The following is a 14,376-nucleotide window of genomic DNA, read 5'->3' as shown; positions in this document are numbered from 1 at the left end:
TACTTAATAATAACTAAAAACTGGACGTGCTAAAAAATGGTATGAGGGATCATCTACTTTTTCTGGACATTCTTGACTTGGAAAACAAGATGTAGAAAAGTAGTCACTTTGATAGATTTTTTTCTTACACAGTACTTAATCCTATGTGAAGATATGCACATAAATACAAGAACAGAAATGTTTTAAAGAAGGCTTTCTGAGATCTTTTAAAAATTGTACTTTAGAAGCTACATTGGAAAACATGTTATTTCATCTATGATCTAATACAGGCTGTCAGATGGAGGTTGCCTTGTTTTTGTTAACTGAGAGCGTAAAAGACAAACCTCCAAGTATCTGAAAAATTTGTATACTAGTGGTTATAAAGGACTGTATGCAAAAATAAATTTGGAAACTTTGTATTACGGATTTACTTTAAATTTGGACAAGCGTCATATAAGCATGAGGTAAAGAACTATTTGCGTATAATTAAATCGAAGCATTACAAATTTTCATTCATCCCGAAGATTTTGTCTGGGTATTCCTTTCTTAGCTGTCGTCGGGCGGCTACTGTTGATGCATAGATGACATATCCCCAGGAGAGTAATACGATCGCAAGGAGCAACTAAAAAGTGAAAGAGGGGAAGTAAAAGCAAAAAAAAAAATTGTAACGTGAGTGGTACTTCTGCCCCGCCCCCATCCGGTGCGTGTGCGTTGCTAAGGTGAGAATTACATTGATAAACGAAACAATGGGGTCCCGGAGGCGAGCACACCCAGCAGCCCTTACGTAAGTAGCGGAAGAGCGTGTCCCCAGGAAGAGGCGGAGTCGAAGCGAGAGAAATCCTTAACTCAAGGAATGGGTTTTGGAGTCTGTGGGCGCTCAGGAAATCGGGGGCCTTCGCCTCCGGGCCTGGGTTGTGGTCACCGTGAAACCCCTCCAGACCCGAGACCTACCAGCGAATAAATCCAGTCTAGGGTACGGCGACTCACTGGCTCCATGGTAAGGAGACGGCGGCGGTCCGCAGAACGGGTGGACACTGCAGGCCTTAGAGTAACCTCCGGGCGGCGGCTACCGAGGTGCGGCGGCCATCTTTCAGCCGGGCACGGACGCCCGCCCACCGGCCTCCAGGAGCGTTTCCCGTCGGTTGGCCGGTTTCTTCCGCCCGTAGTCGGAGGCGGGTTCATGTGTTTGGGGGCCTTCCTCGCTTTACAGGGAGGGGACGAGATAAATGAGAAAATATGTTTAAAATGGCTATTTTGCCGCTTAGATAGGCATGCCTCGTTAGCTGGTGTTATTTCAATCGCAAAGTAATATTCATACAGGATAATGTGCTGTCTTGTGAATTTAAAAGTTTGATTTAAAAAATACCCCACGTTTTAAATATTAGGCCGGCGTCTAACGCTGGAAGAATTAATATTTACCCCCGCATCTGTTCCCACATAATGTAAATAGACGTTCGTATATTTATCTTTGAGAAGAATACCATTCACTTTCATGTAACAAATCGTGTGGGAATCCTTGTTAATTGAACCCGTTTTCAAGAAACAAGTCTTGGAGAACAGTGGCCTGTTCATGTAAGTGACACAAGAAGAGGGTGTCGCGCATGGCCCGGCATAATGTACCTGCCAATCGAGAAGTGTGTCTTGAGCGTTTATTACGTGTTTAGAACTGTAGCACGTATCAAACATTAAGCCAAAGGGCAGCGGTTTGGCTCGCGAGCAGCTGTACCGAGTTCAGCTCTAGAATGTGTGGGACGCTCACAGCTGAGGCCTGAGGGTAGTATGGAGCAATGGGCCGCTTTAGGCTCAGACGTTCCGTCTCTGTACACCTCAGGTACCAGCTAAACAGGATTTTAATCCAGATTTTGTAGAGTGGGGAAGCATTTCTTTGAGAGAAAAACGTTATCTGTTTTGGGGAGAATCCAGGGCCCTGTTCTCTGAGGTAATTCCATACTGGAGTAGATCTCTCTCTGAAGACTGTGTGGGATACTGGTTGGGCTCTGGCTTTGGAGATCATTCGAATCCCGGTGTTGCTATTCCTTAGCTTTGCAACCAGGGGTAAAGTCACTTCACCTCCGTGTAAACTCAGCTCCTTTATCCTATACATGAGGTAATTTTAGTAACTTCCCGCAGTTGGTGATGTTTAAATTAAGACCAATTTCGGTATCGTGTTTTCCGAGTAAGATAGAAGCGAACATTAAGAAGTGCCCTGTTGCCCCCAGAGAGTAGTAGTAACAAGAATGATGATAGTAGTGACTCCTGTTTCGGAGGGTTACGTCGCTCTCAGTGTAGGCAGGGTGGTGCGGCTAGAGGGCGGGCGAGCGAGTCTCTAAGACCCGCCCTCAGGGTCGGCGCTCTTCCACCGCGCATGCGTTGCGCGGGTGAGCGTTGTGTTTTGACGCGCCTGGGGTTGCGGAGTGGGTTTTACTTTCTGCTGCCGCCCCCAAGCTGCCATTGGTGATGAGCGCTTTACGTCACAGGGGTCGCAGCAGCAGCCGGGGGCTCCGCTGTCTCGCGAGGGTGAAGCGCCCCCGCCTACTCCCGCTCCTGAGGGCCGGCGGAGAAGTCGCCGGGTTCGCCTTCGTGGGTCCTGCCGTCACCGACCTAGCTTTCTGGACCGCCGGGAGCTTGCGACGAGCGCCCCAGTCGGGCCTGCGCCGGCATCCTCTGAGGTGAGTGAGATCGGGAACAATGGGGCGCAGGGGTCGGAAGGGCTGGGCGAGCCGGAGCTCCCGGCCTGGAGCGAGGCTCAGGGAGCGAGCCCCGTCTGGGCCTGAGGGGCCGTCCGTACCTCAGGGGCGGGCGGGCGGCTCCTGCGGCGCACCTGTGGATTTGGGCCGGGGGGCGGGGGAGGCTCGCGTTTCTGAGAAGCGCCCCCGAGGGGCGCGAGCTTAGCGGTGTACTGGAAAGAGTTTGGTCTCGGGGACGGGGACGGGGAGCGGGAGGGAACGCAACACAAAACAAACCGTTGGAGTCTGAATCGCGGCCTCGCCGTGTCGATGTGTGGTGGACCTTAGGTTAGGTGTTCTAATCTTTCTGAGCCGGTCTGTAAGAACAGAACAATAATATCTTAGTTTGTTGTGATTATGTAATGCACGGGGTGTTTATCTTAGATCCTGGCCGGTGGCAGGTCTCAGAGGACACGACTGTCACTGTGACTATTGGAGTTGGTTTGTGCAGTGTTACACATTGTGGCCTGGGCTGGGCTCGCCTGTGACTTCTTTATCCATCGAGTCATTGCAGCTTTCTTCACGGGCTGCTGTTGAGAACACTGGAAGGGGGCAGTACTGACTGAGATGCAGCAAATAGAGATTTAAGGGGAAAAGTGAATAGAATTTTTGGTAGGTAATTTTAAAGGTAAGTTAACAAAGAGCTACCCAAGATTTAAGTTAAAAGTGGTCAGGGTTCAGGTTTTTTGGTTTGTTTTTAGTCAATTAAATGCAAAGCTACCTAGCCAAAAGAATCCCGCTTATCTGGGATGAGTGGATTTAGAGGGGAATAGTTCCCAAACAATTGTTTTTATTGCTGTAATTGGGTTTTTGTAAGGTCTGGTCAAAAAAAATCCTACAACTTCCCTACAGTCTTTTGGATTTGGTGATTAAATTGCAGTTGAGAGAAGTACAGGGATTTCTTTAAAGTCAGGTAAGCTAGGCCCAGGTTATTTTTAATACTTGGGGGTGTATTTCTAGTTCATCCACTTGTGAACCCTTTTTAGCCACTTTTCCTAGCTATTAAGTACAATCATTAAATTAAGTACTATTAGTTGTTACAGATTGTCGTCTTTCTGAGCCTTTAAATCAATTATGGGTGATGGAAACGACTAAAATTAACGTTATTTTCACATACATGGGGAAATAGTATTAAGTTCTTACTGCATATCAAATGTCCAACCTGTGATCTAATTTAGATTTTAGTCTTCTGATTGTGTATTCCTCCACCCCCATCCATTTTCCCTAGATATGTATGCTTGTTGGATTATATGAAATTCCCCCATAATGTGACACAAAGGGTTCTTAACCTTGTTAAATCCAACAGATTAGAAGATTTGAGGGTAGAGGGTTTGGCTTAGTAAATTTATCCTATAGGTGGTAAACTTTGTTTAGAGTTTTGTGAGGCAGTTAAGGAAATGGGATTAGAAGAACTGATTGATCTTCTGACCTACAAGGAAATTAATTTGAAGTCCCAATTCCCAGAAGGCTGTGGTAGAGAAACCTTTATTACTTGGCTTCTTCTAGAACTTGAAGCCCTAAATCTAGTCTCAGGTCCACCTTTGCTTCCTAAACCCAGAACCGATAAATCTTAACCCGACTCTTAACGATCCTGTGTTACACTTTAATTTGTAGTTTTTATAGCCTTCTTGAGATACAATGCACATTACATCTATAAAGTTCAACTGTTTTAAAGTATATAATCCAATGGTTTTTATACAGTTATAATTGTGCAACTAAAATTAGCGTGTTTCATCCTCTAAGAAACTTTGTAATCCATTTCCCTCCCCCCACCACCCCAGCAAACACCTAATCTATTTCCATCTGTAGATTTGTCTAATCTGGACATTTCATGTAAAATGGCATCATACAACATGTGGTCTGTTGTGACCTTTTCTTCATTGAGCATATTGAAAGGTTCATCCATCTTACAGAATTCAGTACCTCATTCCTTTTTAGTGCCAAATAATATTCCATTTTATGAATATACCACTTTATTTATCCACTCATCAGTTACTGCACATTTGGATTATTTATATACTTTCATCCTATTACTACAAATGCTGCTATGAATTTTCCATACAAATTTTTTGTCTGGACATCTGTTTTCATTTCTCTTAGGTGTGAAATTGTTGGATCATAATGGTAATTTTTATTTCACTTGTATCTTAGCAGATCTTTTGACTTCAGTATTTAGTGATGATTTTGAAGGAGTCCTCAAATCATCAGTCTTCATCTTTTTAAAATGATTTACATTCATTGCCATTGTTTCATGTTTCTGATGAATACCATTCTTTGTAACTAAAGATACTCCCTGTGTAAAAAAATACAAAACAACTCTAATGAATTATTTGTTCTTTTTACATACTATGGTTTATATTACTAGTCATCCTTTAGCCTTATGCTGTGAAGGTGGTTAATGGGCTTATAGAACTAAGGAAAGGGAAAGCTATTTTTAAAAATTGTACTTGGTTGAGACTTTGGATTTTTGTAATTCAAGTTTCCCTTAATAAATTCATTCTAGATACAATTTTTCCTTTAATAAATAAATGATTTCCTCAAATGAATTCCTTTAATAACAGTTCCTTTTAAAAAATTAATTCTGCATTATTTTTATGTGAACGGGAAATGTTCAGTAAACACTAAAATTCTATAGTCAAAAAAAAAAAACAAATTAAGATGAAGTGTGTTAACTTGAAACCCAGCAGTCTATTTAAAAGTCTGATAATCTATTATATAGCAGGGCATTCTAAAGTCCAGAGCTAATACAGATTTCTTCAGTTGACAGAGTTAGTTTAGGAGAAACTTGGTCTTCTATCCAGGTGGTCTGATAACCTCTCCAGTTCCCTCTTCACTCTTCATTCCTTCCCCTAACACATAGACTCTGTCTCATATACTAAAGCTTTATGCAGTGTAGGTTTTAGAGCTTAAATATGTTAACAGAAGTAATTAGTATTATATGTTTATAATCCTATTCTTTTTTTATTTTTATTTTTTATTAAGGTGTGATTGATATACACTCTTATGAAGGTTTCACATGAAAAAACAATGTGGTTACTACATTTACCCATATTATCAAGTCCCTACCCATACCCCAATGCAGTCACTGTCCAACAGTGCAGCAAGTTGCCAGAGATCCACTATGTCCCTTCTCTGTGATACACTGTTCTTCCCGTGATCCCCCACACATGTGTACTAAACATAATACCCCTCAGTCCCTTTCTCCCTCCCTCCCCACTCACTCTCCCACATCCCTTCCCTTTGGTAACCACTAGTTCATTCTTGGAGTCTCTGAGTCTGCTGCCATTTTGTTCCTTCAGTTTTTCCTCATTGTTATACTCCACAAATGAGGGAAATTATTTGGCATTTGTCTTTCTCCACCTGGCTTATTTCACTGAGCATAATGTCCTCCAGCTCCATCCATGTTGTTGCAAATGGTAGGATTTGTTTCTTATGGCTGAATAGTATTCCATTGTATATATGTACCACATCTTCTTTTATCCATTCATCTACTGATGGACACTTAGGTTGCTTCCATATATCTTGGCTATTGTAAAAAATGCTGTGAAGAACATAGGGGTGCATATGTCTTTTTGAATCTGAGAAGTTGTATTCTTTGGGTATATTCCAAGGAGTGGGATTCCGGGGTCAAATGGTATTTCTATTTTTAGTTTTTTGAGGAACCTCCATATTGCTTTCCACAATGGTTGAACTAGCTTGCATTCCCACCAGCAGTGTAGGAGGGTTCCCCTTTCTCCACATCCTCGCCAGCATTTGTTGTTCTTAGTCTTTTTAATGCTGGCCATCCTTACTGTTGTGAGGTGATATCTCATTGTGGTTTTAATTTGCATTTCCCTGATGAATAGTGATGTGGAGCATCTTTTCATGTGTCTGTTGGCCATTCGAATTTCCTCTTTGGAGAACTGTCTCTTCATATCCTCTGCCCATTTGTTAATCGGGTTATTTGCTTTTTGGGTGCCGAGGTGTGTAAGTTCTTTATATATATATTTTGGATGTCAACCCCTTGTCAGATATTTCATTTACAAATATATTCTCCCATACTGTAGGATGCCTTTTTGTTTTGTTGATGATGTCCTGTGCTGTACAAAAACTTTTTAGTTTGATGTAGTCCCATGAGTACATTTTTGCTTTTGCTTCCCTTTCTTGAGATGGGTTCAGGAAGAAGTTGCTCATGCTTATATTCAGGAGATTTTTGCCTATGTTGTCTTCTAAGAGTTTTATGGTTTCATGACTTAATTCAAGTCTTTAATCCATTTCGAGTTTACTTTTGTGTATGGGGTTAGACAATAATCCAGTTTCATTCTCTTGCATGTACCTGTCCAGTTTTGCCGACACCAGTTGTTGAAGAGGCTGTCATTTCCCCATTGTATGTCCATGGCTCCTTTATCATATATTAATTGACCATATATGATTGGGTTTATATCAGGGCTCTCTAGTCTGTTCCATTGGTCTATGAGTCTGTTCTTGTGCCAGTATCAAATTGTCTTGATTACTGTGGCTTTGTAGTAGAGCTTGAAGTTGGGGAGCGTAATTCTCCCTGCTTTATTCTTCATTCTCAGGATTGCTTTGGCTATTCGAGGTCTTTTGTGGTTCCATATAAATTTTAGGACGATTTTCTCTAGTTCGTTGAAGAATGCTATTCGTATTTTGATAGGAATTGCATTGAATCTGTACATTGCTTTAGGCATGGTGGCCATTTTGACAATATTAATTCTTCCTATCCATGAGCACGGGATGTGTTTCCATTTATTGGTATCTTCTTCAATTTCTCTCATGAGTGTCTTGTAGTTTTCAGAGTATAGGTCTTCCACTTCCTTGGTTAGGTTTATTCCTAGGTATTTTCTTCTTTTTGATGCAATTGTGAATGAATTGTTTTCCTGATTTCTCTTTCTGCTAGTTCATTGTTAGTGTATAGGAATGCCTCAGATTTCTATGTATTAATTTTGTGTCCTGCAACTTTGCTGAATTAAGATATTAGATCTAGTAGTTTTGGAGTGGATTCTTTAGGGTTTTTAATGTACAATATCATGTCATCTGCAGACAGGGACAGTTTAACTTCTTCTTTGCCAATCTGGATGCCTTTTATTTCTTTGTGTTGTCTGATTGCTGTGGCTAGGACCTCCAGTACTATGTTGAATAGAAGTGGGAAGAGTGGTCATCCTTGTCTTGTTCCCGATCTTAAAGGAAAAGCTTTCAGCTTCTCGCTGTTAAGTATGATGTTGGATGTGGGTTTGTCATATATGGCCTTTATTATGTTGAGGTACTTGCCCTCTATACCCATTTTGTTGAGAGTTTTTATCATGAATGGATGTTGAATTTTGTCAGATGCTTTTTCAGCATCTATGGAGATGATCATGTGGTTTTTGTCCTTTTTGTTGATGTGGTGGATGATGATGATGGATTTTCGAATGTTGTACCATCCTTGAATCCCTGGCATAAATCCAACTTGATCATGATGGATGATCTTTTTGATGTATTTTTGAATTTGGTTTGCTAATATTTTGTTGAGTATTTTTGCATCTATATTCTTCAGGGATATTGGTCTGTAATTTTCCTTTTTTGCGGTGTCTTTGCCTGGTTTTGGTATTAGAGTGATGCTGGCCTCATAGAATGAGTTTGGAAGTATTCCCTCCTCTTCTATTTTTTGGAAAACTTTAAGGAGAATGGATATTAGGTCTTCACTAAATGTTTGATAAAATTCAGCAGTGAAGCCTTCTGGTCCAGGAGTTTTGTTCTTAGGTAGGTTTTTGATTACCAGTTCAATTTTGTTGCTGGTAGTTGGTCGGTTCAGATTCTCTGTTTCTTCCTTGGTCAGCCATATAATCCTATTCTTTTTAAGGTGGCTTTTGATTTCCAGTCCAGATAACAAAAATCTAGAAATATTTGGACCCTTGAAGAATCACCTGTTTGGAATTAATTGATTCCCTATTAAGTTATGGCTCTGAGATAGTTAAGATGCCCAGATGAGCAAGTTTAATTTGAAATCTGTGATAAAATACTTACATTTCATAATCATAGATTTTTGTTACAGGTTTTGTTTTGTTAAAGTTTGGTATGGTCAATGAGGCTGTTGTTAAGAAAAATATAATCATGTTACTTAATTAACTTGACAGCAATTGACCAGTGATGGAACTTCTTATGTTTGAGAAGGTGGAGAAATGAATAATAGGCCCAGGAAAGCATAAAGGAAGAAGGTACTATATACAAAATAATCAGTATGGAGTGCAGCTATAGAGAGGAATTTTATAAGATAACAAGGCCAAAATGTAATGCATGCTAAATTTCAGCTTTGGCAAATTCATTTTGTAATTATGGGCCAATATAAACTGATAAATTTAAAGAAAACAAAACTAATCTCTAAGATTATAGTGATCCTAGTGGGAAAAGCTAATAATGGGACTGAAAGCATGATTTCAAGATACTTCATCGCTGATTTGGGATTAAATTAAAAAGATAAGAAAGGCTTCTTAGGGATGTTGAAAAAAATCAGTGAAGAACTGAATGTAATTGTTTATTAATAATAATATTGGTATAGTAGTAATGATAATATTAACTAACATTTACTCTGCAGTTGCTATGAGCCAGGCCCAGGCACTGTCCTTGAGGGCTTTTACATTTATTATTTCATTTAATCTTTACTAAAAGATAGTTTTTTTGTGTGTGAAAGAATCTTCCATTAAAAACTACATAATTGTTTAAACGTGAACTTTTTGATATGCAGATTATCGTACTAAAGCTATATTTAAAGGTGCATATATAATACTTCCCACCAATAAAACAAATCAGTAGTCTATATTCGGGGCATGTGTATGAGAGATATAAAACCATATGTAGAAATAATAACAATTGAGCAGTGTGGTGGTCTTGGTTTTTGATTTTCTAGAGAGGTAGGGAAGGGGAACATAAAGAACATTAAAAAAAATCTAGAATAACTATGAAAAAATGTTGCTAAATCTGAGTGGTAGATAAATGATACTTGGTATATTTTCTTTTGTACTTTTGTGTACATACCAAATATTTTTCAGTAATTTCTAAAAGGAGTAATAGACTGTTATATAACATTTGAGAGCCTACTATGTACCAGGTTCCTTTTTAATGGTATTTCACATCTTCACAAACCCTGTATGGCAGGTTCCATTATCACTGATGAACAGATGAAGTTGAGGCATAGAGATAGTAATAATCCATAGTCACACTGCTAGTGTGGCACCAGAATTCAAACCCACAAAATATCTGATTTTAGAGCTTGTGCTTTAAATACTGTATTACTACGCTACACTGCCCCTTTATATTACAAAGGTAATGAACTATTCAACTACTTTTACCAAAGTGTGTTTCAAAGTCATTATTTGTGTTCTTTTTTTTTAGATTTAGTCATTCCTTTTTTTATAAGGTTATTGATGTATTTTTTTCCCTTTTTACAGATTATGGCATCAGCTGCTAAGGAATTTAAAATGGACAACTTTTCACCTAAAGCTGGCACTAGCAAATTGCAACAGACTGTACCAGCTGATGCATCTCCCGATTCTAAGTGTCCTATATGCTTGGATAGATTTGATAATGTGTCTTACTTAGATCGCTGTTTACATAAGTTCTGTTTTCGCTGTGTACAGGAGTGGTCAAAAAACAAAGCTGAATGTCCACTATGTAAACAGCCCTTTGATTCTATTTTCCATTCTGTGAGGGCAGAAGATGACTTCAAGGAATATGTATTAAGGCCTTCATATAATGGTTCTTTTGCCACTCCTGATGTTCGTCGATTTCGCTATCGTACAACTATGACAAGGGACCGAAGTGCTGCTGTGTATTCACCTAGTAGTACCATGAATAGAAGAACAACAACTCCACCTGATAGTGGAGTACTGTTTGAAGGGTTAAGCATTTCAACCAGGCCTGGAGATGGTGAAATTCCTCAGTTTATGAGACAAATTGCAATAAGGAGGCCAGCTACTGCAGATGAAAGATCTTTGCGGAAAATTCAAGAACAGGATATTATTAATTTTAGACGAACTCTCTATCGTGCTGGTGCTCGTGTTAGAAATATTGAAGATGGTGGTCGCTACAGGGATATTTCAGCTGAATTTTTCCGTAGAAATCCAGCTTGCCTTCACAGATTAGTCCCCTGGTTAAAACGTGAACTTACAGTTCTTTTTGGAGCTCATGGATCTTTAGTGAATATTGTCCAGCACATCATCATGAGTAATGTTACTCGCTATGACTTGGAGAGTCAGGCATTTGTGTCTGATTTAAGACCATTTTTACTTAATCGGACTGAGCATTTTATACATGAATTTATCAGTTTTGCTCGATCTCCTTTTAACATGGCAGCCTTTGACCAGCATGCTAATTATGATTGCCCTGCTCCTTCATATGAAGAAGGTAGCCATTCTGATTCTTCAGTCATAACAATATCTCCAGATGAGGCTGAAACCCAAGAGCTGGATATTAATGTAGCCACTGTTGGTCAGGCACCGTGGGATGATGAAACTCCAGGGCCATCTTACTCAAGCTCAGTGCAGGTACACGCTGCCATGTCTTCCCTTTTAAATACTTCTGACAGTTCAGATGAAGAACTTATAACAGGAAGAGCCACATCTCAGATACAAGGAATACAAACTAATGAGGACCTAAATAATGACAGTGATTCTTCTTCAGATAATTGTGTCATTGTTGGGTTTGTTAAACCACTAGCTGAGAGGACCCCAGAACTTGTTGAACTGTCTTCTGATTCTGAGGAGTTAGGCTCCTATGAGAAAATGGAGACAGTGAAGACCCAAGAACAAGAGCAGTCTTACAGTTCTGGTGATAGTGATAGTAGATATTCATATCCACACTCTGTCCTTGGAAAGGATGAGCAAATAAATAAAGGTCATTGCGATTCTAGTACAAGAATCAAATCAAAGAAGGAGGAAAAACGATCTATGGCATTGTCATCTCCCAGAGACCTGAGCTCATCCATCAGAGGAGATCAAGTATATTCTCCGTATAACCGTAGACACAGGAGGAGGGGCATATCAAGAAGTTCAGATTCACGTTCCCAGAGTAGAAGTGGGTATGATCAGAAGAATCGGAGAAAACATCATGGAAAGAAAAGAATGAAAAGCAAACGATCCAGAAGCAGGGAGAGTAGCAGACCTAGAGGTAGGAGAGAGAAAAAGAGGTCAAGAACTAGAGATAGAAGTTGGTCGAGAAGAAGCCAAACTCTGTCTTTAAGTAGTGAAAGCACAAGCAGATCAAGATCTCGTAGCAGTGATCATGGTAAAAGAAGATCACGGAGCAGAAATAGAGATCGTTATTATTTAAGAAATAATTATGGAAGCAGATACAAGTGGGAGTATACTTACTATAGTAGAAACAAGGAAAGGGATGGCTATGAATCATCTTACAGGAGGAGGACTCTGTCCAGAGCTCATTATTCCAGACAATCTTCAAGTCCAGAATTTAGGATTCAGTCCTTTTCTGAAAGAACAAATGCTAGGAAAAAAAATAATCACAGTGAAAGGAAATACTACTACTATGAAAGGCACAGGTCAAGGAGTCTATCTAGTAATAGATCAAAGACTGCATCTACAGGGCCTGACTGGGTGAGAAATGAAAAGCCTGGAGGGAAACGAAAATACAAAACACGACATTTGGAGGGTACTAATGAAGTGGCTCAACCATCTCGTGAATTTGCTTCCAAAGGAAAGGAAAGTCATTACCAAAAATCTTCATCAAAATTGGATGGAAAGTACAAAAATGAGAGTGACAGCTTTTCAGACAGCCGGTCATCAGACAGAGAGACAAAACACAGGAAGAAGAGGAGGACGACCCGAAGCCTAAGTGTAGAGATAGTCTATGAAGGGAAAGCTACTGATACAAGTAGACATCATAAAAAGAAAAAGAAGAAACACAAGAAGAAACATAAGAAACATCATGGGGATAATCCTTCACATTCCCCGGTTGTAATTACCATTGACAGTGATAGTGATAAGGATTCTGAAGTAAAGGAGGGCATGGAATATGACAATAGTCCTCAAGACTCTCTACAAAATGAATTTTTGGCTCCTTCCTTGGAACCATTTGAAATGAAAGATGTAGTGACAGTAGATGAAGAACTTGGTGTCCGGGGAAAGGAGTGTGATACAACCACATTTAATAACAACTTGAATAATGCTAATAAAACTGTAGATAATATTCCACCCCAGGCAGCTTCTATTGAACAGACTCTTGATGTAAGAGAAGAGAGCACCTTTGCCTCTGATTTAGAGAACCAGCTCAGTAGTGTTAGTGATCAAACAGAGCTGTCAAGGCAGTTGCCATCTCCATGGACATATTAACGTCAGTGTCTCTTGGTAGAGACCATGATATGTCTTAAAATTGCCAAAGCATCTCATTGAGAATTTGTGATGGTATAGAAAAAGGAACATGTCATCTTTTGCAGTCTATTGAAGACGACCTTTGGTGAAAACTCTTTTCCCCCTTAAAAATATCTTAAATGATTTTTTTTTGTGTGTGAAAAATTTGTAAAAATTATTGTTTGTTCAAAAAGTATGTACGTCCCACACTCAGAGATACGCACTTTTAAGTGAAGAAAATGATACTGCTAGCAGTTTATTTAAAACTTGGGATCCTTTTTAAATATAAAAATATAAATTTTAGAAGTTATTTCATAAAGCCATAAGGTATTGACATATTTTTAAAGTAGTCAATGAATATTTTTGAATTTTTTTTCTTTTTTTGAGAGTTACTCTGGAAATGTCATAAGCTAGGAGAATCCCTTTGGACAGTCTTTATTTTTCTTCTTAAAAGTTTGTATGATTCAAAACCATTTCTTCAGGTTAAATTGAGGCATTTTAATCTGCGCAGTTTATCTCGACATCTGCCAAAAGAAAATTTTGAATATGTCCTTATATACTTGTTTACCTGGACAGCCAGTAAAACAAATGTGTATTCAACAAAAGAAAAATAAAGCAGGAACACTTCAAAATAAGAATCGAGAAATTTGCCTGTGCAGTATTGTTTTTTGTTTAAGTCAAATTGTTTTAATGGAGCTAAAATCTTGAAAATAGTTAGGGATATACTTGTGTCACAGATACCAAATTTCAGGTGATTTACATTTAACTTCACCATTTGTATAATTTTACTTTGATAATGAATAATGTCTTTTGCTTTCTATCTTCAGCAAAATAGGTAGTATTTCAGCTTACTAAAAAGAACCCTTGCCAAACTTCTTTACATAGAACGGCTGTATTTATATTTTATCTTGTTCTAAAGATGATCAAATTGCTCTGCGTCTAGGCTGATGATGTGGTATTGCCAGTGAAGAGCAGAACTTGGATTAAATCTAAATTTAGCCTTCAGTTTGCCTTACTGCCATATTCATTGTTCAACAGAAATTGGAATGCCTGCTCTGAGGCAGATTCTGTTCTAGGTTTTTAGGGTTTCTGTGAGAAAAAAAGCAGATATGCTTTCTGCCCTCATGGGCCATATACATGTGTGTGTGTGTGTGTGACACAGACACACACACACATATGTATAGTTATTAGGCTAAAAGTTTATAGGTCTTTGGAAAAAAAGTCCTTTGGAGAAATAGTATGATTTCCTGTAAGAGCGTACCATGAGGCCTAATCTCATTTGGAAGTAATGGTTGACTTGAAATCCAGAGAACAAGTAGCATTAACTAGATGGA

The 14,376-nt window shown here is 39.2% G+C and overlaps 3 protein-coding genes across 3 annotated transcripts in view; 2 read left to right on the top strand and 1 right to left on the bottom strand.

The window, feature by feature from the left end:
* Window positions 1–379: 379 nt before the first annotated feature.
* Window positions 380–1,115, bottom strand: SMIM27 (small integral membrane protein 27). Its single transcript, XM_036898177.2, has 2 exons — window positions 931–1,115; window positions 380–601 (listed from the first exon to the last, which is right to left on the bottom strand). The coding sequence occupies exons 1-2, from the start codon at window positions 973–975 to the stop codon at window positions 479–481; spliced, it is 168 nt and encodes a 55-aa protein (XP_036754072.1). The 5' UTR covers window positions 976–1,115; the 3' UTR covers window positions 380–478.
* On the top strand, window positions 793–13,096 carry TOPORS (TOP1 binding arginine/serine rich protein, E3 ubiquitin ligase). Its single transcript, XM_036898159.2, is given in 4 exon segments — window positions 793–976; window positions 2,457–2,648; window positions 10,130–13,016; window positions 13,019–13,096. Coding segments are annotated over 4 exon segments (3,126 nt in total). The 5' UTR covers window positions 793–973; the 3' UTR covers window positions 13,063–13,096.
* The window catches only part of RIGI (RNA sensor RIG-I), a 57,834-nt gene continuing 45,985 nt past the window's right edge, over window positions 2,528–14,376 (top strand). The window contains exon 1 of the mRNA XM_036898162.2: window positions 2,528–2,648. The gene's annotated coding sequence lies outside the window, so the exon portion shown is untranslated. The remainder of the gene's footprint in view (window positions 2,649–14,376) is intronic.

The sequence above is a fragment of the Manis pentadactyla genome, chromosome 3 (genome assembly GCF_030020395.1).
Source record: "Manis pentadactyla isolate mManPen7 chromosome 3, mManPen7.hap1, whole genome shotgun sequence".
In the NCBI taxonomy this organism is placed as follows: Eukaryota; Metazoa; Chordata; class Mammalia; order Pholidota; family Manidae; genus Manis; species Manis pentadactyla.
Note: the sequence above shows the minus strand (reverse complement) of the source record. Positions and strands in the feature narration are given on the sequence as shown.

What these genes read in the sequence shown, in the direction of transcription:
- SMIM27 (XM_036898177.2), bottom strand. Translation starts at nt 975, where the DNA reads ATGGAGCCAGTGAGTCGCCGTACCCTAGACTGGATTTATTCGCTG. An exon ending in TAGACTGGATTTATTCGCTG is followed by an intron (nt 602 to 930) that starts GTAGGTCTCGGG and finishes TTCACTTTTTAG; the next exon opens with TTGCTCCTTGCGATCGTATT.